The sequence below is a fragment of the Panthera uncia genome, chromosome B1, assembly GCF_023721935.1.
Source record: "Panthera uncia isolate 11264 chromosome B1, Puncia_PCG_1.0, whole genome shotgun sequence".
NCBI classification, from domain to species: Eukaryota; Metazoa; Chordata; class Mammalia; order Carnivora; family Felidae; genus Panthera; species Panthera uncia.
Genome location: NC_064811.1, coordinates 106,912,764 through 106,938,942, shown reverse-complemented (window position 1 = coordinate 106,938,942; position 26,179 = coordinate 106,912,764). Strand labels below are relative to the sequence as shown.

General features: G+C 37.0%; 1 protein-coding gene across 4 annotated transcripts in view; it reads left to right on the top strand.

The window, feature by feature from the left end:
• Positions 1–26,179, top strand: part of SCLT1 (sodium channel and clathrin linker 1) — a 219,202-nt gene that overhangs the window by 54,905 nt on the left and 138,118 nt on the right. For all 4 annotated transcript variants that reach the window (XR_007457905.1, XM_049631174.1, XM_049631176.1 and 1 more), the window contains exons 7-9: positions 1,650–1,772; positions 3,919–3,984; positions 8,444–8,514. Coding sequence is in view for 3 of the 4 variants with exons in the window: in XM_049631174.1 (XP_049487131.1) it covers positions 1,650–1,772; positions 3,919–3,984; positions 8,444–8,514 (260 nt within the window). In the remaining variant the exon portion in view is untranslated. The remainder of the gene's footprint in view (positions 1–1,649; positions 1,773–3,918; positions 3,985–8,443; positions 8,515–26,179) is intronic.

Sequence of the window (26,179 nt, the reverse complement as noted above, 5' to 3'; positions counted from 1 at the left end):
TGGAAAAAAGTCTCTTTAGCCAGCGGGTCTGGTAGAACTGGACAGCAACATGCAGAAGAATGAAACTGGGCTACTTTCTTACACCATATACAAAAATAAACTCAAAATGGATGAATGACCTAAATGTGAGACAGGAAACCATCAAAATACTATAGGTGAAAACAGGCACCAATCTCTTTGACCTAAGCCACAGCAACTTCTTATTTGACATGTCTCCAGAGGCAGGGAAATAAAAGCAAAAATGAACTATTGGGACCTTAGCAAGACAAAAATCATCTGCATAGCAAAGGAAACAGTCAAGAAAACTAAAAGACAACCAACAGAATGGGAAAAGATATTTGCAATCGACATCTCAGATAAAAAGGGTTAGTATCCAAAATCTATAAAGAACATCTCAAACTCAACACCCAAAAAACAAATAATCCAGTGAAGAAATAGGCAGAAGACATGAATAGACACTTCTCCAAAGAAGACATCCAGATGGAAACAGACACATGAAAATATGCTCAAGGGGTACCTAGTGGCTCAGTTGGTTAAGCGTCTGACTTTGGCTCTGGTCATGATCTCATGGTTTGTAAGTGCGAGCCCCACCTCAAGCTCTATGCTGACATCTCAGAGCCTGGAGCCTGCTTTGGCTTCTGTGTCTCCCTCTTTCTGCCCCTCCATCACTCATGCTCTGTCTCTCTGTCTCAAAAATAAATAAACATTAAAGAAAAATTAAGCAAAGAAAAGATGCTCAACATCATTCATCCTCAGGGAAACACAATCCAAATGAGATCCCACCTCCCACTGGTCAGAATGGCTAAAATTAATTCCAGAAACAGCAGATGTTGGCGAGGATGTGGAGAAATGGGAACCCTCTTGCACTGTTAGGGGGGATACAAACTGTTGTAGCTACTCTGGAAAACAGTATGGAGGTTCCTTAAAAAATTCAAAATACAAATACTGTACAACCCAGCAATTGCACTGCTAGGAATTTGTCCAAAGACACAGAAATGCTGATTCAGAGGGGCACATGCACTCCCATGTTTACAGCAGCACTATCAACAATAGTTCATGAGTTGAAGCCCCACATTGGGCTCTGTGCTGACAGCTCAAAGCCTGGAACCAGCTTCAGAATCTGTGTCTCCCTCTCTCTGCCCCTCCCCTGCTCATGCTCTGTCTCTCTCTCTCAAAAATAAACATTAAAAAAAAATTAAAAAGTTAAATTTTAGCTGTGAAATAATAAAAAAATTTCAACATAAGAAATTTCATCTTTTGGGTTCTTCTCTAAATTGTTATTAACACAAGTGCATATCAGGGCGTCTGGGTGGCTCAGTCGGTTGTGTCTAGACTCTTGATTTCAGTTCAAGTCATGATTTCAGGGTCATGGAATCGGGTGCTGCATTGATGCCCAGCATGGAGCCTGCTTGAGAGTCTCTTCTCCTTCTCCCCCTGCCCTTCCCCCTGACAAGAAAAAAAAAAAGATTAAAAAAAATACAAAGTGCATATCATCAAAAATAGTATGACTGTACCATCTTTACACAGTCTTATTTATATTTTTGTGACTTTATATATAAGAATTCATTCTGTAAAAGAATATGATTCATTTGTACTGTGTAATAGCCTACTAATAATTTAATGAATTCTTGATTCTTTTTGTTTTATAGGAAAAAACTCAGGCTGTGGAACTCTGGCAGAATGCTTCTCAGGAGTTGGACAGACTTCAGAGACTTTACCAGGAATATATGACTGAGGCCCAGATTCATGTAGTTGAAAGTCAAAAACAAAAGGTAATCTTGAATTTCATAGTTTTCTTACATAACAGTTTTCATAGTTTTCTTACATATCTTCATTCTGGAGAAACTCAGTTTTGAAGAGGAATGCCTAAGTGTCCATTGTGTTATTTACGTTAAATAGATAATATTTCTTGGACAGTTAGTCAAAGCAGTGCCTATTGTACATTAGGTTTTATAATATAAATTAGCAATGGAAGCTTTATTTAGTTCTAAGAAGCAGGTATAAGATGATTCTGTATAAATGGACCCCCAAACTTTTATATTGTTAATTTCCTACCTTGCTTAAGACAGAAACTATTCATTAGATCATGGCCAGTGAAGAAACCTGCTCAAATATAGTGATAACGTCATGTAAGATGAAAATATTAACACCCTTAATGTGACCTCTAAGAGAGGTATCAAGTGTTTTACCATAAGTTAATCAGATTAGAGTTTTATAATAGGAAGAGATCTTAATGATTATTAAGGCATTCTTTCTATCCAAAGCAAGAATGATTTTTATATTGTCAAAGTAGACATTAAGCTTTTGCTGTATACCTCCGTTGACATGAACTTACCATGTCACAAGACCATCCATTCCTTGAAAAATCTGCCTCCTTTATCCTTCCATTGATTCTTTTTCTGCTAGGAACATTGACAGTTGTAGAGTAATCCCAATTCTGATTCCTTTTCTGTGGGTTTTGAGAAGGCAGCTATAAATACATTGGTTATCACGCCTTTCTTTAATTCTCATTTATAGACTTTTCAAATTCCAGTTTAAGATTGTTTCTATTATTATCAGCATTATTGGGAATTTTTACCTAAAGGAGTCATAATAATGCTTACATGATGCTTTGCACTTTACAAAATGATTTTTCTCTATATTCCCTGGTTTGCAAATAACCCATATGTAGTCTCAGCCATAAGACGTTTACCTCTGAGAGAAGGGGAGCGGGGAGAATGGGAAAAATGAGTGAAGGGGAGTGAAGAGGAGATACAGGCTTCCAGATATGGACTGAATAAGTCACAAGAATAAGAGGCACATTATAGGGAATATAGTCAGTGATATTATAGCAACATTGTATGGTGACAGATGGTAGCTATACTCATGGTGAGCCATAGCACAATGTATAGAGAAGTTGAATCACTGTGTTGGTTGTACACTTGAAACTAATGTAACATTGTGTGTCAACTATACTCAAAAGTGTGGGGGCACCTGGGTGGCTCAGTCAGTTGAGTGACTGACCTTTGATTTCAGTTCAGGTCATGATCTCAGAGTCATGGAATTAAGCCCCATGTAGGGATCTACACTGAGCTTGGAACCTGCTTAAGATTCTCCCTCCCTGCCACTCTCTCCCTCTCCCCCACCCCTCTCTTTCTCTCTGTGTCAAAAAAAAAAAAAAAAAAAAATTGGAAGTGTGTCTGTGTATGGATATGTGTATATAGATAGCATTTTATCAAAGAGAAAAGGCTTTTACTTCTGAGATCTAGAAACCATTTCTAATATAATCTAGTTCTTTGAGGCTGTTTTCCTCATTTAGGTCAATCTACTAAGTCCTATTGTTATTTACCTTTATTCTTGTACTGTAGCTATGCAGTTAGTTTTCTTTTTTTGAACAAGACTTTACAAATAATACTTTGTCCTTATTTCCCCAGTTATCTATCAGTCTTTAATTCTGTCATCCAACATATTAACAGCCCCTTCCAATTTTGTGTCCCCTGCACATACTGTGTTTAACAGGATCATAACAGATAATGACATAACTTAAAAATTCAAGCCATGAGAATTTTAAAAGGGGGATAGAGGGACAATAATTCCTGTGCCAGGGTTTTATGTTATAGGTTTTGAGTAGGTTTGAATGTAGTTTTCCAAAATTAAGCAGTGTCTCTCTTAGCATGTCTATTTACTAATAAACCAATTTTTAGAAATAGTGGTCTTACATAAAAAATAAATACATTCATTTTTTGTAATCATTTTTAAAAGTTTTTGTCTTATTTCTTCAACTGTTAATTCACACAATAACAGAAAGGCAAGTAATTTCATCTAAACTTAGGCACAATGAATTTAGACTTGATTTTAGGTTAATTTTACATACAGGTTGAACCTGAATGTCTGTTGTACAGAATGCTATTTATGTACACTTCTACCTTCCTCCTATAGGATCAACTGACCAATTTTCAACAACTGACCAAGCAACTTCATGTTACTAATGAGAACATAGAAATGGTAAGTGAAAGTATCCATTTAGTGTGCTTGTTTATACAAACTAGAAATTGTCACTGTAAATATTATTTATGCTAATAAAAATCAGTAACAGAAAATCCTGTGTTACGTGAAATTAAGATAAGTAGGCAGTCCTCTTTTTTATCTTTTACATTCAATAGCATGACAATTCACAAAACTTACTGGAGATCTAAAGCTAAAATCTCTCTGAAATATCACCTAATCTAATGGTTATCTTAGGGTCCTAGGTAGGATCTCCTGAGAGTATTCTAGACTGTGAGCTTCTCAAGAGTATGACTCATACTTTATTCTTTCTTTTTTCTTTTCTTTCCTTTTTTTTTTAACATTTATTCATTTTTGAGAGACAGAGAGTGCAAGCAGGGGTGGTACAGAGAGAGAGAGAGAGAGAGACACAGAATCCAAAGCAGGCTCCAGGCTCTGACCTGTCAGCACAGAGCCCGACATAGGGCTCAAACTCACAGACTGCAAGATCATGACCTAAGCCGAAGTCAGACGTGCAACCGACTGAGCCGCTCAGGCACCCCTCTCATTCTTTATTCTTACCATTTTGTGTAGCACACTGCTAGGTATATAATAAGAATTGTAGAACTGTTAAATAAACTAATAGACCAATTTCTTAAAAATAATGGGACATTAAGGATCATTTGTTAGTGGATTGACCACCAGTATTATTTGGTATATCTAAATTTCCCTTTAATATTTTTCTAAAAGAAATGTAATTAGCCTTCCTAATTCTACTCTTTACCTTTTTTCTCCTCTCACTTTTTCTCTTCTTTTGTCTCCTTTTCTTTTCCTTTCTTCTTGGAATTTTATTTTACCTCATTGTTGAGTAATATAATTATGACATCCCAGGTAATTCCTCTCTTTCCTTTCTTCATTTTGCTTAGTTACTCTGCTAATTCTTGTTAGTACCTAATGAAAATGTCTTTGTTTAAGAGTGGAGTTGTGCCATCAAAAGTAATTTTTTCTACCTTTCAAAATTTTCTCCTTTAACCATGCAAAAAATTATTAAATAAATTTTGCCTTATTTAGCTTCTATTTTTTAATCACTTAAAGTTTTTGATGATATACTTCTTAGACATTTTAAAAACAATATTAAAAGTGCTTCAGAACTAAATGACTAATATCCATAATCAGGAAATCATATTTCTGCATGAAATCAGTAGTCTAACCTATTATCACAATTATTCATTCTTTCAGTATATCTCCTAGAATTTCAGGGATTATATAATCCTCTGTTACCTTATACCACAGAGCTCCTATTTTATTATAAGCAACCCAAAATCATTATGATAAAAGTCATGGGAAGCAAATATTTGAGTATTCATAGGAAATGCATTAAAAATTTTCTAAGACATAAGAATTCATAGATTTTAGCCAAAACTAAGAATAGAAAGTTATGGGTATAATAAAAGTGATAAAGGAGTGACAAGATGGATATAAGAGATGAAAGAGAGAACAAAGAAGAGGCTGTCTTGGTGGTTAAAATAAAGGAAAATGGTAAAAGAAATTTTGAAACTTAAGAATTTTTCTTAACGTACCTATCAGGTGGCAAACAAGACTGCTAAATGTGAAGAGACATAGCTAACTGATTGTAAAGATATTGTATGTCTCAAAGAGTATTCAGAGCATAGGCATAGGAGCACGTTTGAGTAAAAATCAGACTTGAAGGAAAGTACCCTTTAAAAATCAAGCAGTTCCCATAAAAAAGAATTGATAATAAGCTGATTAATGGAATCAGTCCCTATAGATGTACAGTAAATTGGTGAATATACAAGAAGTAATTATCTTTCATGACCAGTGCACTTTTGTAACATATGGAAGTGATGTGAATGATACGTAAAAGTACAAGTTTATATTTATTTATTACAAGTATATATTTATTTATATAATAGTAGTTGATATTTCCTAGAGGTTCTCTTAGTGAAATAATATTCTTTTTTGAGATTTGTTCATCTCTATAAAATTACTCAAAAATATTTGCTAATTGCATATTAAGTTCCTTTCACTGTTAAAGGTTGCAAGAGAAATGTGCATCTAACCATAAATTCCTGTCCTACTTGGTAAAACAGGATGACATATGAAATAATCATGATTGATGATTGAAAGGGATGCCTCCTTGGACCTTTATGAATCTTCAAACTCTAGAATATTAATATAGTATTTAATTTTCTTTGTAATGACAAATACAGATCACCAAAGCCATATTCAGTTGCAGTTGTTGAGCTCTACTAGGCTTGCTAGCAAACCAAGTGTGTTAGTTTCTAACACTAGCTTTTTATAATTCACAGTTTCAATTTATAATTCTCCTAATTGCTCTATGTCATTTATTTTTAAGGTGTTCCCAACTGGTAAAAGACACAAGCATTAATTATGTTAATGCTAAGACAGTATATGTAATAAAACATTATGGTGCATTACAGACATAGAAGAATTCAGAGAATTGAATCAGTTTGGACTGAAGTCATTGAGATTGCTTGACAGGAGAATTTGAAATGATATTAAAAGTCATCTATTTCCTCAAATGACATAGGCATCTTTCATTAAATGCTTTTCAGTTAAATGATCATCTAGCCTATGCTTTAGATATTCCTTGTAAGAGATTTATCACTTCCCCAAAGAGTCTGTTCTTTTGAATTCTGATTAGAAAACTAAAATCTTCATAAATTTCCTCCCATTGATATGTGATTTTATCTTTTGGAGTAACATAGAACAAGCTCACTTCTTCAAGTTAACCCTTCAATTATTTACATGTAACCATTAGGTCTTTCCTGATTCATGCCCAGTGCTGCACCCAGTTTTTTTGTTTTAACTATTCTGATATGGTATAATTTACCTACCTTTCATAATTCTAGCCTTCTTTTCCTGTGTGTGATAGTTGGCCTCTTAAATTGTGGTCTGTGAATGGACCACTAAATTCTGGTCTGCAGTATTCTGCTTCCCAAAATAAAGAAAGATGCAGTCTTCAAACTCTTCCATGTTTCAATGGAGACATTCATTCATTTATTCCTTAAAGGTTTAGGTACTTAGAATGTACTAAATCATGTGGCATTTACTGAGGATTCTGGGAGAAGGTGGTCTTCAATAAATGACTCATATTTTTGCCAGGAATACATGAACTTTAAATATAATGTTTGAATATAATGTGATGTGTATTGTAAAAATGCATATAAAATTTTATCAAAATATAGAAAGGAAACAATTATTTCTGTCTTAAAGTGAGTGGGCCACACAGGATGTGAAAGTGATAAATGATGGCAGGATGGAATTCTGATTTCAGGAAGAAATAAAATAGTGTATTAAAAATATGAAGTCCGTGGGGCACATCTGTGGCTCAGTTGAGCGTCCAACTTCGGCTCAGGTTGTGATCTTAAGGTTTTTGAGTTCAAGATCCATGTTGGGCTCGCTGTTGGCAGCACAGAACCTGCTTTGGCTCCTCAGATCCCTCCCTCTCTCTCTGCTCCTTCCCCACTCACACTCTCTTAAGAAAGAGAGAGAGAGAGGAAGGAAGGAAGGAGAAAGACGGAAGGAGGGAGGGAGGGGGAGTCAATGAAATTGAATAGAATATGATAGAAGCACAATGAAAACTGCTTTGGAGAGAAGCATTTGGACAGATGTATGTATGATTTGTTGGGATGGGAAGAAACTGAAATCAAGACTATGGATTATGAAGTAACTGGAGTCTGTATGACTTTACCTATAAGGCGTATAGATAAAGATGATAAGGATAAGGGATCTGTGCCTTTGTGATAAAACCAGCACTTACAGAAGAAAATCAATTTCCTTTAAAAAAAGTTTTTTCTACAGTTGGAAGACTGCTACATATCTTACTTTAGGTTCCTTTGCAGGCTAACCCTGAGAAAATGATTCTAAAGCATGTCGTTTATTTAGGAGATAATACAAGGGCGCACCAGTAGGGAAATGGGGAAGTGAGACTAGGAAAGGAAGAGAAGGTAGCCAAAGGGTTTTTAAGAATCATGCCAGTTAACACCGTGGGTAACTGAGACTGAATCCTACCAATGGACTCTGGAAGCCTTTGTATAACAGGCTCAGACTTATTCCACCATGGAGCATAGGAGGAGAGTGAGATGTTTACACACCAGTTCTCTTCAGTCATTGTTATCGAGCTCTTCCAGAGCATACTGGGGACATGAATTCTGCAACACCTGTCATCTTCTGGGCAGTTAAGTGAATAAAGGAGGTTCAAATATTCAAGGAAAGACCTAAAACAGAAAAACAGATGTACATGGTTTGAAGTGAAGCAGACATCCACTGATGTAGTAAAGGTGAGGAAATATTGCCAAGGTTATATTTTACAGTCAAAAACACTAATCATTATCATGACTTAATTTTTTCTACTTATATGCCCTGTAGTTAGTCTTTGAAGATGTAGTTTTAAGTGTTCTAATACTGAACGTTTCTGTTTTTTTTCTTGTGGCAGACTAACCAACACTTTCTGAAAACAGTAACTGAACAAAATGTGGAAATTGAGCAACTCCGAAAACAACTTAGGTAAATTCAAAAATGAATTTTGTTATTTTATTAATAATTTTTTTTCAGGGATGCCTAGTGGCTTAGTTGGTTAAGCCTCTGACTCTTGATTTCGACTCAGGTCATGGTCTCTTGGTTCATGAGTTCCAACCCTGCATTGGGCTCCGTGCTGATAGTGTGGAGCCTGCTTGAGATTCTTTCTTCCCTCTCTCTTTGCCGCTCCTCCACTCACACACATTCTCTCTCTCTCTCTCTCTCTCTCTCAAGATAAATAAATTTTTAAAGAAATTATTTTACTTCAGAGCAAGTGATGATGCCATAATTTTTCCATGAGTTTTCCATGAATTTTTTTCTTCCCTTTTAAGCTTCTCTCAAGGCAGATTGAAATCAAGGCAATTAGTGAGGAGGCATCTATTAATATACACATGAAAGGATGTTCCATGATAGTAAAAGCAGTGCTTATGGAATAAAATCAGTTTCCTTAGAAACATTTTTTCTGCACATATCTTCTTTGTATTTCCCTGTAAGTAGACCTGAGAAAAGGGTGTCAAAGCATGTACTTTATTGAAATGTAATACCAGGGAGCACCAGTAGGAGGAAAGTGGAACAGAGAGGAAGATAAGAAAGCCAGTAGAGAGTTTTTAAAAATCAGGCAACTTAGGGGCACCTGGGTGGCTCACTTGGTTAAGCATCCGGCTCTTGATTGTGGCTCAGTCATGATTTCAGGGTTGGTGCAATCAAGCCTGGCACTGGGCTCCAAATGACCAAAACTTTTTTTTCACTTTTCATCCCCCTTAATCATAATACTGAAAAGTCAAAAGTATAATCATAATAGGGTTTTGCTGTATGATGCAGTAACTTAGAAATATCTTTAAATTGTAGTATATATTTACATTTTATTAAAAAAACGTAAGTTTCTGTTTGTTAAATGAACCTTGCTATTTATTTCGTTTTTTACACCATCATGTATTTGGCCCCACAAAATAACATTTTGCTATTTTAAAAAAAGAAGAATGCATTTCACAAAATTTTATGCCTTTATCAGCTTTTTAATTTAATTTAAATAAATTTACATTCTTTTCCCCTAGATATTTCTATTCAAGGGCTCTTATTTGGTCCTCTATATTTCTTTTGATGTTAATGATTTTACATTTTAAAATAGTATTCAATCCCAAGATTTTATTTCTCTTTCTTCCAAATGGAAGTGTCTTATTTAATTATAAAACTAATATAAGTCCATTAGAGAAAACTCTAGATAGTATGAAAGTATACAAGTTGCAGTGCAGTTCTGGCACTAACCATGTTTAGTCCAGACTCCACAGATTAAGAGCACAATCCCCAATAAGAACCCTCACTAGGATTCAAGTTTAGGGATCCTCGGGCCACCCACACTCGTGGCCAACTGGCTCCAAATACAAGTGTCCCCACAGTAATTCTCTACAATGTCTAAGGGAACTCAGGAAAGCACTATACTTAATGATTAAAATTTTATTATAAAGTTCACAAATCAGAACCAGCCAAAAGAAGAGACCCATTGAGTGAGATCTAGTAAGATCTCAAAATTAGAACTCTCATGTCCTCTGCCCATGGAACTAGGGTGCAGCACCCTCCTGGCACATCACTGTGTTCACCAACTAGGAAGCTGACCTAAGCCTTAGTGTCCAGACATTTTATTGTATTTTTATTATATGCCTATGATTTGTTTTAAATCTATATGAATTTACTTTTTTAATGATATTTCTCAATGACTGTGTCATCCAATAAAACATTATTTGACTATACTTTTGCAATTTAAATATCATGACTGATTGAATCATTGGCCTTTTGATTGAATTCAATCTCCAGTCTACCTTCTCTCCCTGGAGGTCAAGAAGTCAGGCCTATATTACATGGCTCAAAGCCTCAACTCTCTAATTACCTGATTGCACTTTCCAGCATGGCCCAGCTCCCATTCCTACCTTGTGTCACTTCATTAGCATAAACTCAGACATGGTCCCAGAGGCCTACCTTGAATAGCAAAGATACTCCTGCTATGAGGGGAACGTAGTAGTGGTGGGCTTGAAATTTTATTTTATTTATTTTTTAGGTTATTTATAATTTTTTTTTTTTAATTTACATCCAAGTTAGTTAGCATATAGTGCAACAGTGATTTCAGGAGCGGACTCCATAATGCCCCTTACCCATTTAGCCCATTCCCCTTCCCACAACCCTCCAGTAACCCTCTGTTTGTTCTCCATATTTAAGAATCTCTGACGTTTCATACCCCTCCCTGTTTCTATATTATTTTTGATTCCCTTCCCTTATGTTTATCTGTTTTGTATCTTAAAGTCCTCATATGAGTTAAGTCATAGGATGTTTCTGTTTCTCTGACTAATTTCGCTTAGCGTACATAATACCCTCTAGTTCCATCCATGTAACTGCAAATGGCAAGGTTTCATTCTTTTTGATTGCCAAGTAATACTCCATTGTATGTATACACACCACTTTTCTTTATTCATTCATCCATCGATAGACATTTGGGCTCTTTTCATACTTTGGCTATTGTTAGTGCTGCTATAAACATGGGGGTGCATGTGTACCTTTGAAACAGCATACCTGTATCCCTTGGCTAAATACCTAGTAGTGCAATTGCTGGGTTATTGGGTAGTTTTATTTTTAATTTTTTGAGGAACCTCCATATTGTTTTCCAGAGTGGCTGCATCAGTTTGCATTACCACCAGCAGTGCAAAAGAGATCCTCTTTCTCCGCATCCTCGCCAACATCTGTTGTTGCTTGAGTAGTTAACGTTAGCCATTCTGACAGGTATAAGATGGTATCTCATTGTGGTTTTGATTTGTATTTCCCTGATAATGAGTGATGTTGAGTAGTTTTTCATGTGTCAGTTGGCCATCTGGATGTCTTCTTTGGAGAAGTGTCTATTCATGTCTTTTGCCCATTTCTTCACTGGATTATTTGGTTTTTTGGGTGTTGAATTAGACAAGTTCTTTACAGATTTTGGATACTAACCCTTTATCTAATGTCATTTGCAAATATCTTTTCCCATTCTGTCAGTTGCCTTTTAGTTTTGCTGACTGTTTCCTTTGCTGTGCAGAAGCTTTTTATTTGGATAAGGTCCCAATAGTTCATTTTTGCTTTTGTTTCCCTTGCCTCTGGAGATGTGTTGAGTAAGAAGTTGCTGCAGCCAAGATCAAAGAGGTTTTTGCCTGCTTTCTCCTCGAGGATTTTGATGGCTTCCTGTCTTATGTTTAGATCTTTCATCCATTTTGGGTTTAATTTTGTGTATGGTGTAAGAAAGTGGTCCAGGATCATTTTTCTGCATGTCTCTGTCCAGTTTTCCCAGCACCACTTGCTAAAGAGACTGTCTTTATTCCATTGGATATTCATTCCTGCTTTGTCAAAGATTAATTGGCCATACGTTTGTGGGTCCATTTCTCGGTTCTCTATTCTGTTCCATTGATCTGCGTGTCTGTTTTTGTGCCAGTACCATACTGTCTTGATGATTACAGCTTTGTAGTACAGCTTGAAGTCCAGGATTGTGATGCCTCCTACTTTGGTTTCCTCTTCCAAGATTGCTTTGGCTATTTGGATCTTTTCTGGTTCCACACAAATTTTAGACTGTTCTAGCTCTGTGAAGAGTGCTGCTGTTATTTTGATAGGGATTGCATTGAATATGTAGATTGCTTTGGGTAGTATCGACATTTTAACAATATTTATTCTTCTTATCCAGGAGCATGGAATATTTTTCCATTTTTTTTGTGTTGTCTTCACTTGTTTCATAAGCTTTCTATAATTGTCAGTGTATAATTTTTTCACCTCTTTGGTTAGATTTATTCCTTGGTATGTTATGGGTTTTGGTGCAATTGTAAATGAGGTTGATTCCTTGGTTTCTCTTTCTGTTGCTTCATTGTTGATGTACAGGAATGCAACCGATTTCTGTGCATTGATTTTGTATCCTGCAACTTTGCTGAATTCATGAACCAATTCCAGAGGTTTTTTGGTGGAATCTTTTGGGTTTTCCATATAGAATATCATGTCATCAGTAAAGAGTAAAAGTTTGACCTCCTCCTGGCCAATTTGGATGCCTTTTATTTCTTTGTGTTGTCTGATTGCAGAGGCTAAGACTTCTAATACTATGTTGAATAACAGTGGTGAGAGTGGACACCCCTGTCTTGTTCCTGACCTTAGGAGGAATGCTCTCAGTGTTTCCCCATTGAGGATGATATTAGCGTTGAGTCTTTCATATTTGGCTTTTATGATCTTGAGGTATGATCCTTCTATCCCTACTTTCTTGAGGGTTTTTATCAAGAAAGGATGCTGTATTTTGTCAAATGTTTTCTCTGCATCTTTTGAGAGGATCATGTGGTTCTTGTCCTTCTTTTATTGATGTGATGCATCACATTGATTGTTTTTTGGATATTGAACCAGCCCTGCATCTCAGGTATAAATCCTACTTGGTCGTGGTGAATAATTTTTTAATGTATTGTTGGATCCGGTTGGCTAATATCTTGTTGAGGATTTTTGCATCCATGTTCATCAGGGAAATCGGTCTGTAGTTCTTTTTAGTGGGGTCTTTGTCTGGTTTTAGAATCAAAGTAATGCTGGCTTCATAGAAAGAGTTTGGAAGTTTTCCTTCCATTTCTGTTTTTTGGAACACCGTCAAGAGAATAGGTGTTAACTCTTCCTTAAATGTTTGGTTGAAGGGGCGCCTGGGTGGCTCAGTCGGTTAAGTGTCCAACTTCGGCTCAGGTCATGATCTCACAGTTCGTGAGTTCGAGCCCTGCATCAGGCTCTGTGCTGACAGCTCAGAGCCTGGAGCCTGCTTCACATTCTGTGTCTCCCTCTCTCTCTGCCCCTTCCCCGCTCATTCTGTGTCTCTCTCTGTCTCAAAAATAAACATTAAAAAAAAAAAAAGTGTTTGGTTGAATTCCCCTGGAAAGCTATCTGGCCATGGACTCTTGTTTTGGGGGAGATTCTTGATTACTGATTTGATTTCTTTACTGGTTATGGGTCTGTTCAAATTTTGTTTCTTCCTGTGTCTCTTTTGGTAGTTTGTATGTTTCTAGGAATTTGTCCATTACTTACAGATTGCTGTTTTATTGGTTTATAATCGCTCATAATATTCTCTTATTATTGTTTGTATTTCTGCTGTGTTGGTGGTGGCCTCTCCTCTTTCATTCTTGATTGTATTTATTTGGGTCCTTTCCTGTTTCTTTTGATCAACCTGGTGAAGGGTTTATCAAAGTTTTTAATTCTATCAAAGAACCAGCTTCTGGTTTCATTGATCTGTTCTGTTTTTTTTTTTTTGGGGGGGGGGGTTGAGTAGCATTCATTTCACTCTAATCTTTATTATTTCCTGTCTTCTGCTGGTTTGAGTTTTTATTTGCTGTTCTTTTTTCACCTCTTTAAGGTGTAAGGTTAGGTTGTGTCTCTGAGATCTTTCTTCCTTGTTTAGGAAGGTCTGGATTACTATATATACTTCCTTCTTATGACTGCCTTTGCTGTGTCCCAGAGGTTTTGGGCTATGGTGTTACCATTTTCATTGGCTTCCATGAACTTTTTAATTTCCTCTTTAACTTCTTGGATGGCCCGTTCATTCTTTAGTAGGATGTTCTTTAGTCTCCAAGTATTTGTTACCTTTCCAAATTTTTTATTGTGGTTGATTTCGAGTTTCATGGAGTTGTGATCTGGAAATATGCACGGTATCATCTCGATCTTTTTATACTTGTTGATGGCTGATTTGTGTCCCAGTATGTGATCTATTCTGGAGAATGTCCCGTGTGCACTGGAGAAGAATGTATATTCCACTGCTTTTGGACGAAGTGTTCTGATTATATCTGTTAAGTCCGTCTGGTCCAGTGTATCATTCAGAGCCATTGTTTCCTTATTGATTTTTTTGTTTAGATGATCTGTCCATTGCTGTAAGTGGGGTGTTGAAGTCCCCTCCTATTATGGTATTATTATCAATGAGTTTATCTTTTTGATTAATTGATTTATATTTTTGGGAGCTCACACATTTGGAGCATAAATGTTAACAATTGTTAGGTCTTCTTGGTGGAATGTCCCCTTATTTATGATCATGCCCTTCTTCATTTCTTGTTATAGTCTTTATCTTAAAGTCTAGATTTTCTGACATAAGTATGGCTACTCCAGCTTTCTTTTGTCGACCATTAGCATGATACATGGTTCTTCATCCCCTTACTTTCATTCTGAAGGTAGTTTTAGGTCTAGAGTGGGTCTCTTGTAAACAGCATATAGATGGATCTTGTTTTCTTATCCATTCTGTTACCCTATATCTTTTGATTGGAGCATTTAGTCCATTGACATTTAGAGTGAGTACTGAAAGATATGAATTTATTGCCATTATGTTTCTTATAGAGTTGGAGTTTCTGGTAGTGTTCTCTGGTCCTTTCTAGTCTTTGTTGCTTTTGGGGTTTTTTTTGGGTTTTTTTTGTTTTTTTGGTTTATGGGTTTTTTTGCATCTTTTCTCTCCTCAGAGAGTCCCCCTTAAAATTTCTTGTAGGGCTAGTTTAGTGGACATGAACTCCTTTAATTTTTTTTTGTGTGGGAAACTTTTAATCTCTCCTATTTTGAATGAAAGTCTTGCTGGATAAGGAATTCTTGGCTGCATATTTTTCTGATTCAGCACATTGAATATATCCTGCCACTCCTTTCTGGCCTGCCAAGTTTCTGTGGATAGGTGTGCTGCAAACCTGATCTGTCTTACCTTGTAGATTAGGGACTCTTTTTCCCTTGCTACTTTCATGATTCTCTCCTTTCCTGAGTATTTTGTGAATTTGACTATGATATGCCTTGTTGATGGTCGGTTTTTGTTGAATCTAATGGAAGTCCTCTGTTCTTCCTGGATTTTGATGTCTGTGCCTTTCCCCAGGTTAGGAAAAGTTTTCCACTATGATTTGCTCACATATCCCTTCTACCCTTTTTTCTCTCTCTTCATCTTCTGGGACTCCTGTGATTCTGTTCTTGTTCCTTTTGAGTCACTGATTTCTCCAATTCTTAATCGTGCTCTTTTGTCTTAGTCTCCCTTTTTTTTCTGCTTTTTTATTCTCCATAAATTTGTCTTCTATATCACTGATTCACTGCTCTGCCTCATACATCCTTGCTGTCGTGGCATCCATTCCAGATTGCAGCTCAGTTATACCATTTTTTATTTCATCCTGACTAGTTTTTACTTCTTTTATCTCCACAGAAAGGTATTCCAATCTATTTTCAACCCCAGCTAGTATTCTTATTATTGTGATTCTAAATTGTGGTTCAGACATCTTGCTTGTATCTGTGTTAATTCCCTGGCTGTGGTTTCTTCCTTCTCTTTCTTTTGGGGTGAATTCCTTTGTTTCATCATTTTGAAGGAAGAAAAGGAATTGATAAGGAAAAAAAAACAACCCAAAAAGAAATCAAATAAATGATGTTAGATCATAGGTGTGTTTTGGTCTGGTTGTTGTAAGGAGCTTGATAGATTAGAGAAAAAAGGGGAAAGGGGGAAAAAAGGAAAATGTCTGAAATTTTCAAAAAATAAATAGATAAAATGAAATTATGGAAATAAAATAGAATTTGAGAAATTTACAAAACTGTAAAAGATATACTGGAAGAAGTTAAATATATTTTCAATAAAAATTGAAAATAGAAATAACATTTTTTCTTTCTGTATTGAAGAAAAGAGAAACGAAAAAAAATGGAATAGATGGACCAACTAACACACTGAAATACGATTGAAATGGCATTGTTTTCCCCTAGAAGTCAAACTCTGAAGCACTTTATAGTCCATAAACGAAGCAAGCGGAGAGACTTGTGGTGTTCCTGAAGAGTGAGGTTAGCCCAGTTGTGTGGGGCTTAATGTAACAGCTCCATTCTCCACCAGATGTCACCGTTTAGCTTACTGGGGTGGATTGTTGTGGCACTTGTAGTTGTGTATGCGTATGCGTGGGAGAGGTGAAAATGGCATCACCCAGCTACCCAGTCTCTGTTATCAGAACTCTGTACTGCCTGATCAGCAATCGCACACCCGTCCTTTGTCTCAGGCTTCCGTCCACTCCCTACTTTTACATTGTCCGTGACCAAGCCATCAGGTTGCCAGGTGCCACTTTCCTTCTTAGTTTTATCTCAGATGCAGCACTGTTTTTGCAGCTCCTCACTTCTGAGGGACTGTGGTTTTGACCCTCTAAGATCCTCTGCGGGGAGGGTTCACAGAGCAATGGCTGGGTGCCAGCCGCACCCAGAAATGTTCGCAGGACCGTGCTGCTGCCGATGTCCAGAATCTGTGGCTGGATTCCAGACCACCCCAGAAAAACTTCTCGCAATCATGTAGCAGCAGTGTTTCAGGGATTATGGTAAGTCACAACACATATCTGGCACTTGGCTTCCCCCTTAACGTCCTTCTTCCGGCACCGGTGAATGTCAGTTTTCTCTGGGGTCTGTGAGGACCTTTGGCTGTAGGGTGGCTACACGGCCTCTACCAAATGTCCTCCCAGAAGGCAATTGCCTTCTCTTGTGTGGCCCAAGGACTCCCAGACCTCACTCTCTGCTCCTGTGGATTCACCCTTCCCACCAGAGCACCACCAGGTATGGAGCTGCAGATTTTCAGAGTCTGTGCTCCCCCTGTTTTATAGAGTTCTCATAGAATTTAAACACTCTCCTTTCTCCTTTTTCCCGTTTTTATTCAGTCCCTGCGGCTGTTTCCACTTTTCCCCTTCCCTCCAGCTGCTTTAGGTGGTGTGCTTTTCCCATACTCCCCCATTCTCTGTCCTCTCTCTGCAAGTAAAAACAGCTCCCTGCCCTCTGCAGCTTCTCTCTCCCCCAGTTCACCTCTCCGCACTGCCTACCTGCTAAGTTCTATGGTTTAGGTTATGCAGATTATTGTGTTAATCCTCAAATTAGTTTTTTAGGCGTGCAGGAAGGTTTAGTGTTGGTCTGGCTGTATTTCATGAATGCGAGACACAAAATGCAAAAATACAAACAAAAAATACAAATGCAAAAAAAATACAGAAAAAAAATACAAACAAACAAACAAAAAAACCTTCCATGCTCTTCTGCCATCTTGCCCCTCTCCTGCAATTTTAAAAAGAGTATTCAAAGTAAACCTCACTGAATAGTTGAGATATGAACAAAGACTTGAAGGGTATGAACAGATTATCCATAGAATGCAGGGAAACAGTATTCCAAGTATAGCACTTGCCATTGCGTAGGTTGAAAATACTTTTCAAGCCTCTTTAGAGTCATATTTGTTAATTATCCATGGTGAGGCACATCACCAAGTCAATCCAAATTCAAAGGATAGGGAAATAGATACTCCTTTTGATGGAAAGATTTTCAACATCATGTTGCACAGATGTTGATATAGATAGTCAAGAATTTGGTGCCATTTTTTTCAGACTCTTTCTCACTACTATATGTGGAATAGAGTATAAAACAGGAGGATGAGAGTAGTAAAAGATTAAATCAGAAATGATATCGAGGGTGGAAGACACAGTGATATGGGGCCTTGTAGGCTGTAGTGAGCACTTTGGCTTTTTACTGTGGGCGAAATAGGAATGGTTTTTAACAGGAGATTGACACAATCTGACTTATATTCTAATAGGATTGATCACTCAGACTGCCATATTGGAAAGTAGACTGTAAAGAGGAAGAATTGGAAGCAAGGAGACCAGTAAGGAGGGTATTACAGTAACCAAAGCTGCAGTGGGACTCAGGTTGACTAGGGCTGTGGTGGTGGCAGTGGGAGCTGGTAAGATTTGGTCAGATTCTGGAAATGGTTTTGTTTTGTTTTGTTTTTAACATTTTGTATTGTAGATTCCTGATAGATTTGATAGAGGTAACAGAGAGATTGAAGTATCAAGGATGACTTAAAGTTTTTTTCCACAAGCAAGTGGAAGAATGAACTGAGAAGTCTATGTATAGGTGGCCAGATGGTGGGGGAGGGGGCAGTTTGGACAAATTGGCCTTGCAGTAACTACTGGAAATCCTACTGGTGATAACCATTAACAAGCAATTCAGTAGAGATCTGCACTCAGGGTACAAGACTTTTGATGATCAACATAAGAATAGTGTTGACAGCCATGGCACTGGAATAGATCAGTACAGTTAACCCATGTACAACACAGGTTTGAACTTCATGGGTCCATTTGTATGCAGATATTCTTCAATAAATACATACAATATTATGAATGTGTTTTTTCTTCCTTAGGATCTTCTTAACATTTTTCTTCTTCTACCTTACTTTATTGTAAGAATACAGTATATAATATGTAAAACACACAAAATATGTGTTAATCAACTGTATGTTTCAGGTCAACTGTAGACTATTAGTTGACTTTTGAGGGGGTCAACATTATATGTGGATTTTTGACTACATGGGGGGTTTGGTGCTCCTAACTCCAGTTTTTATCAATGGTCAGCCATACTTGGATAGGAAGATTAAATTTCCTATAAGTTTCCCAGATCTTTAAAATTAACCTTAACATAGTTTGTATTAAAAACCTCTATAATTTGTGTGTATATATGTGTCTGAGAGAGAAAAACATGGTAATGTAATCCTAACATCATGAAATAGTAAAGTACCATTTACCAAAACCATCCTGTAGAGAATAAAATGCAGTGTTATTTGCAAGAACATGAGTTTGGCCAAATAGAACAGAATAAAGACTATATAGAAATTTAGGGGGCACCCGCATGACTCAGTTAAACTTGATTTCGGCTCATGTCATGACCTCATGGTTCATGAATTAGTGCAGAGCCTGCTTGAGATTCTCTCTCTCTCTGCCCCTCCTACATGTATGCTCTCTTTCCAATTAAATGAATAAGCTATTTAAAAAAGAGAAAAAAAGAAATTTAGTATACGACAGAGGAGATAGTATAAATCAGTAGGGAAACTGATGTCAAAATCATGTCAGGAATGGTTGTTTTCTATGAAGAAAAAAACTATAATGTTTTTCTGTACACATTTAAGTATTTATGTGTTTTTTTGTTTTTGTTTTTGTTTTACAAGTCAAGTTAGTTAAAATACAGTGTAGTATTGGTTTCAGGAGTAGAATTTAGTGATTCATCACTTACATGTAACACCCAGTGCTCATCCCAACAAGTGCCTGCCTTAATACCCATCACCCATTTAGCCCATCCTCCTGCCCACTTCTGCTCTGGCAACCTTCAGTATCTTCTCTGTATTTAAGAGTCTCTTATGGTTTGCCTCCCTCTCTGTTTTTCTTACTTTTCCTTCCTTTCCCCTATGTTCCATCTGTTTCGTTTTTTAAATTCTATGTATGAGTGAAATCATATAATATTTGTCTTTCTCTGACTGACTTATTTCACTTAGCATAACACTCTAGTTCTATCCACCTTGTTGTAAATGGCAAGATTTCATTATTTTTCATAGCTGACTAATTCCATTGCTTGTGTGTGTGTCTGTATGTGTGTGTGTACACCCACCACATCTTCTTTATCCATTCATAAGTCAGCAAACATTGGGCTCTTTCCGTAATTTGGTTTTTGTTGATAGTGCTGCTGTAAACATTGGGGTGCATGTGCCCTTTTTAATCAACATTTTTGTATCCTTTGGATTAAATACCTAGTAGTGCAATTGCTGAGTCATAGGGTAGCTGTATTTTCTTTTTTTTTTCCTTTAATTCTGTTTATTTAGTTTTTTTAATAATTTATTGTCAAATTGGCTAACACACAGTGTATACAGTGTGCTCTTGGTTTTGGGGGTAGATTCCCGTGATTCATCACTTACATATAACACCCAGTGCTCATCCCAGCAAGTGCCCTCCCCCGATTTCCCCCTCTTGCCTGCACCCCCATCAACCCTTAGTTTGTTCTCTGTATTTAAGAGTCTCTTATGGTTTGCCTCCCTCCCTCTCTGTAACTTTTTTTTTCCCCTTCTCTTCCCCCATGGTCTTCTGTTGAGTCTCTCAAGATCACATATGAATGAAAACATATATCTGTCTTTCTCTGACTGACTTATTTCACTTAGCATAATATCCTCCAGTTCCATCCACATTGCTGCAAATGGCAGGATTTCATTCTTTCTCATTGCCAAGTAGTATTCCATTGTATATATAAACCACATCGTCTTTATCCATTCATCAGTTGATGGACATTTGGGCTCTTTCCATGATTTGGCTATTGTTGAAAGTGCTGCTGTAAACATTGGGGTACGTGTGCCCCTGTGAATCAGCAGTCCTGTATCCTTTGGATAAATTCCTGGTGGTGCTATTCCTGGGTAATAGGGTAGTTCTATTTTTAATTTTTCGAGGAACCTCCACACTGTTTTCCAGAGCAGCTTGCACTCTCACCAACAGTGCAAGAGCGTTCTCATTTCTCCACATCCTTGCCAACATCTGTCGATTCCTGAGTTAATCATAGCCATTCTGACAGATGTGAGATGATATCTCATTGTGGTTTTGATTTATATTTCCCTGAGGACAAAGATGTTCAAGCATCTTTGATGTTTGTTTGCCATCTGGATATCTTCTTTGGAAAAGTGTCTGTTCATGTCTTCTGCCCATTTCTTCACTGGATTATTTGTTTTTTGGGTGTTGTGTTTGAGAAGTTCTTTATAGATTTTGGATACTAACCCGTTATCCAATATGTCATTTGCAAATACCTTCTCCCATTCCGTTGATTGCCTGTTTCCTTCTCTGTGCAGAAACATTTGTATCTTGATGAGGTCCCAATAGTTCATTTTTGCTTTTGTTTCCCTGGCCTCTGGTAACATGCTGTGGTCCAGGTCAAAGAGGTAGAATTTTGAGTTTTAGGTCTTACATGTAGGTCTTTCAGGCTTTTTGCATCTATTTTTGTGTGTGGCATAAGAGAGTGGTCCAGTTTCATTCTTCTGCATGTTGCTGTCCAGTTCTCCCAGCACCATTTGCTAAAGAAACAGTCTTTTTTCCATTGGATATTCTTTCCCGCTTTGTTCAAGATTAGTTGGCCATATATTTGTGGGTCCATTTCGGGGTTTTCTATTCCATTGATCTATGTGTCTGTTTTTGTGCCAATACCATACTGTCTTGATGATTACAGCTTTGTAGTATAACTTGAAGTTCACAGAATTTTAATGCTTCCAGTCTTGGTTTTCTTTTTCAACATTACTTTGGCTATTTGCTGTCTTTCATAGTTGCATACAGATTTTAGGATTGTTTGTTCTAGCTCTGTGAAGAATGCTCATGTTATTTTGATAAGGATTACATTGAATGTGTAGATTGCCCTGGGTAATATCAACATTTTTTTTGAGTATCAACATTTTAACAATATTTATTTTTCCAATCCATGAGCACGGAATATTTTTCCATTTCTTTGTGTCATCTTCAATTTTTTTCATAAGGTTTCTATAGTTTTCAGCATACAGATTTTTTAGCACTTTGGTTAGATTTATTCCTAGGTATCTTATGGTTTTTGGTGCAAGTATAAATGGGATAAATTCCTTGATTTCTTATTCTGCTGCTTCATTATTGGTGCAAAGTAGTGCAACCAATTTCTGCATGACTGTCCTGTGAGTTTGCTGACTTCACATATCAGTTCTACCAGTTTTTTGGTGGTCTTTCCGGTTTTCCATGTAGAGTATCATGTCATCTTTAAAGAGTGAGACTTTTGACTTCTTTCTTGGCAACTTGCATGCGTTTTATTATTATTATTATTATTATTATTATTATTATTATTTTTTGGTCTGCTGAAGCTAGGAATTCCAGTACTATACTGAACAACAGTGGAGAGAATAGACATGCCTGTCATGCTCCTGACCTTAGGAGGAAAGCTCTCAGTTTTTCCCCATTGAGAATGATATTAGCTATGGATTTCTCATATATGGCCTTTATTATGTTCAGTTATGTTTCTTCTATCCCTACTTCTTAAGGATCTTTATCAAGAAAGGATGCTGTATCTTGTCAAATGCTTTTTCTGCATCTCTTGACAGGATTAGATGGTTCTTATCCTTTCTTCTAGTAAAGTGATGTTTCACATTGATTGATTTGCAAATATTGAACCAGTCCTGCAGCCCAGGAATAAATCTCACTTGATCATAGTAAATAATTCTTTTAATGTACTGTTGGATTCGATTTGCTAGTGTCTTGTTGAGAATTTTTGCATCCATGTTCATCAGGGATATTATCTTGTAATTCTCCTTTTTAGTGGGGTCTTTGTCTGGGTTTGGAATCAAGGTAATGCTGGCTTCATAGAATTGGAAGCCCCACAGTTGGAAGCTTTCCTTCGATTTCTATTTTTTGGAATAGTTTGAGAATAATAGGTATTAACTCTTCTTTAAATGTCTGGTAGAATGCCCCTGGGAAGCCACATCTGGCCCAGGACTCTTATTTGTTGGGAAATTTTTGATAACTCTCAATTTTTACTGGTTATGGGTCTGTTCAAATTTTTAATTTCTTCCTATTTCAATTTTGGCAGTGTGTGAGTTTCTAGAAATTTGTCCATTTCCAGATTGCCCAGTTTTTTGGCATATAATTTTTCACAGTAAATTGTATTTCTATGATGTTGGTTATGATCTTTCCTCTTTCCTTTGGGTCCTTTCTCTTTTCTTTTTGATAAGACTGGCTAGTGGTTTATCAATATTATTTATTCTTTAAAAAAATCAGCATTTAATTTCATTGATTGTTCTACCCTTTTTTTAAAATATCTTTTATTTCCATTCTAACCTTTATTATTTCCCTTTCTTCTGCTGTCTTTAGGCTTTATCTGCTACTCCTTTTCCATCTCCTTTAGGTATAGGGTTAGATTTTGAATTTGGTACCTTCCTTCCTCCTTGAGAGAGGCCTGAATTGCAATGTACTTTCCACTTAGGACTGCCTTTGCTGCATCCCAAAGGGTTTGGACTGTTGTGTTCTCATTTTTATTTACTTCCATGTATTTTTTTATTTCTTCTTTAATTTCCTGGTTAACCCATTCATTCATGTTTTCTAACCTCCTTATATTTGAGGGCTTTCAATATTTTTTTCTTTGGGTTGATTTCAAATTTCATAGCATTGTGATGTGAAAATATCCATGGTATGATCTCAGTCTTTTTGTACCTGTTGAGGGCTGATTTGTGACCCAGTATGTGATCTGTTCTGGAGAATGTTCCATGTGCACTTGAGAAGAATGTGTATTCAGCTTTAGGATGAAATGTTCTGAATATATTTGTTAAGTCCATCTGGTCCAGTGTGTCATTAAAAGCCATTGTTTCCTTATTGATTTTCTGCTTACATAATGTGTCCATTGCTTTAAGGGGGGTATTAAAGTCTGCTACTCTTATGGTATTATTATCAATGAATTCCTTTAGGTTTGTTATTAGTTGATTCTTATATATTTCAGTGCTCCCAAATATATTTGGGTGCATAAATATTTATAATTGTTAGGTCTTCTTGATGGATAGACCCTTTAATTATAATACCCTTTTTCATGTCTTGTTGTAGTCTTTGCTTTAAAATCTAGTTTGTGTGGGGGTCCCTGGGTGGCTCAGTTGGTTAAACATCTGACTGTTGATTTCAGCTCAGGTCATGATCTCATGATTCATGAGATTGAGCCCCGCATTGGACTCTACACTGACAGTGCAGAACCTGCTAGGATTCTGTCCCCCTTTCTCTCTGCCTCTCTGCAACTCACATGCTTACTGGCGCGCGCTCGCTCTCTCTCTCTCTCTCTCTCTCTCTCTCTCTCTCTCAAAATAAATAAACATTAAAAAAAATTTTTTTAATCTAGTTTGTCTGATGTAATTATGGCTACTCCAACTTTCTTTTGACATCCGTTAGCATGATAGATGCTTCTCCATCCCCTCACCTTCAATCTTCAGTTGTGTTTAGGTCTAACAGAGTCTCTCATAGGCAGCATATAGATGGATCTTGTTTTTTATCCATTCTGATACCCTGTGTCTTATGATTGGAATATGTACTCTGCTTACCTTCAGAGTAATTATTGAAAGATATGAATTTTAATGCCATTTTGATACCTGTAGACTTGGTGTTTCTGATAACATTCTCTAGTCCTTTATAGTCTTTGTGGCTTTGGTCTTTTTTTTTCCTCCACTCAGAGAGTCCCCCTTAAAATTTCTTGCAGGGCTGGTTTAGTGGTCATGAACTCCTTTAGTTTTCGTTTGTCTGGGAAACTCTTTATCTCCCCTTTATCCTGAATGACAGCCTTGCTGGATAAAGGATTTCTTGGCTGCGTATTTTTCCCATTCTGTACATTGAATATTTCCTGCCACTCCATTTTGGCCTGCCAAGTTTCAGTGAACCGGTCTGCTACTAACCTTATGTGTCTACCCTTGTAAGTTAAGGACTATTTGTCTCCAGCTGCTTTCAGAATGCTCTCTTTATCTTTGTATTTTGCCAGTTTCACTAGGATATGTTATGGTGTTGATCTGTTTTGTTGATTCTGAAAAGAGTTTTCTGTACCTCTTGGACTTGAATGGCTGTTTCCTTCTCCAGATTAGGAAGTTCTCTAATTTGTTCAAATAAGCCTTCTGCTTCCTTTTCCTGCCCTTCTCTTCTGGCACTCCTGTGATACAGATATTGTTTCATTTTATGGAATCACTTAGTTCTCTAAGTCTCCCCTCATGATCGATAATTTCTTTTTCCTCTTTTTTCTCAGCTTCATTATTTTCCATAATTTTATCTTTAATATTATCCGGTCTCTTCTTTGCTTCTTCAGTCCTCGTTGTGACTGTATCCAGTTGGTTTTACATCTCAGTGATAGCATGTTTTAATTCATTGTGACTAGTTTTTAGGTCTTTGATCTCTGCAGCAGGGGTTTCTCTGGTATCTTCTATGCTTTTTTCAAGCCCAGCTAGTAGTCTTATGACTGTTGTTCTAAATTCTAAATGTTGTTTTTATCTGTTTTGAGCATGTCCCTGGCTGTGATTTCTTTGGCAAGAATTCTTCTGTTTTGTCATTCTGGCTAAGTTTCTTTCTTTTGCATGTTTTAGAAGCTTGTTATGTGTCCTGCACCTGCAAATACTGCTATATATAAAGGGCTCATACACTGTCTGAGGCCTGGCACTCCAGGAAGTGTTTCCATTGTATGCTCTGCACACTCTGTTGTTGCATTTTGGCTGCTCTTTCCCACTGGTCAGTCCTCTGCAGAGCTCCTCTTTGCTTGCAGTAGCGGAGTGTTTGAACTTTTAACTGTGTGTGCTTTGAATTTTTTGTTGGAGTAAACCTGGAAGGGGGGGGGGGGGGGGGGGGATAAATGCCTGATCCCAAAAAAAGAGAAAAGGAAAGGGAACAACAAAAACCAAACAGGATCAAAAAACTATAAGGGTTATTTCTAAGAAAAAGAAAGGGGTGAAAAAAAAGAAGAGAAAAAAAATAAAAAAGCAGATCCAAAAAAAAAAAAAAGAGAGAGAGAGAAAAGGAAATAAAAAAAACAACAGGTAACTAAAATCCTGATTCCAAAAGAAAAAGAGAAAAAAAAACACAGGTGTCATTTAAAGCACTATATTTTCAACGCACTTGGTGCATGGGGGATGCTGGCTGTGCTGGTCTGGAGGAGAGGCCTGCTGCGTTGGCCCAGAGTCAGTCTTGCTCCAGTAAATAAGCAGTTGCCAGACAGGGGTGGGCAGGCATGGTTTAGTGTAAGTGGGTCTGCCTATACTGGGGGCTACTGTGCTGTTCTCTGAAGACCTACTGTGTTGGTGGTAGGGAGAAAATGGTGCCACACAGAATAGCGAGGGCAGTTGATTTGCCCTACGCCATAG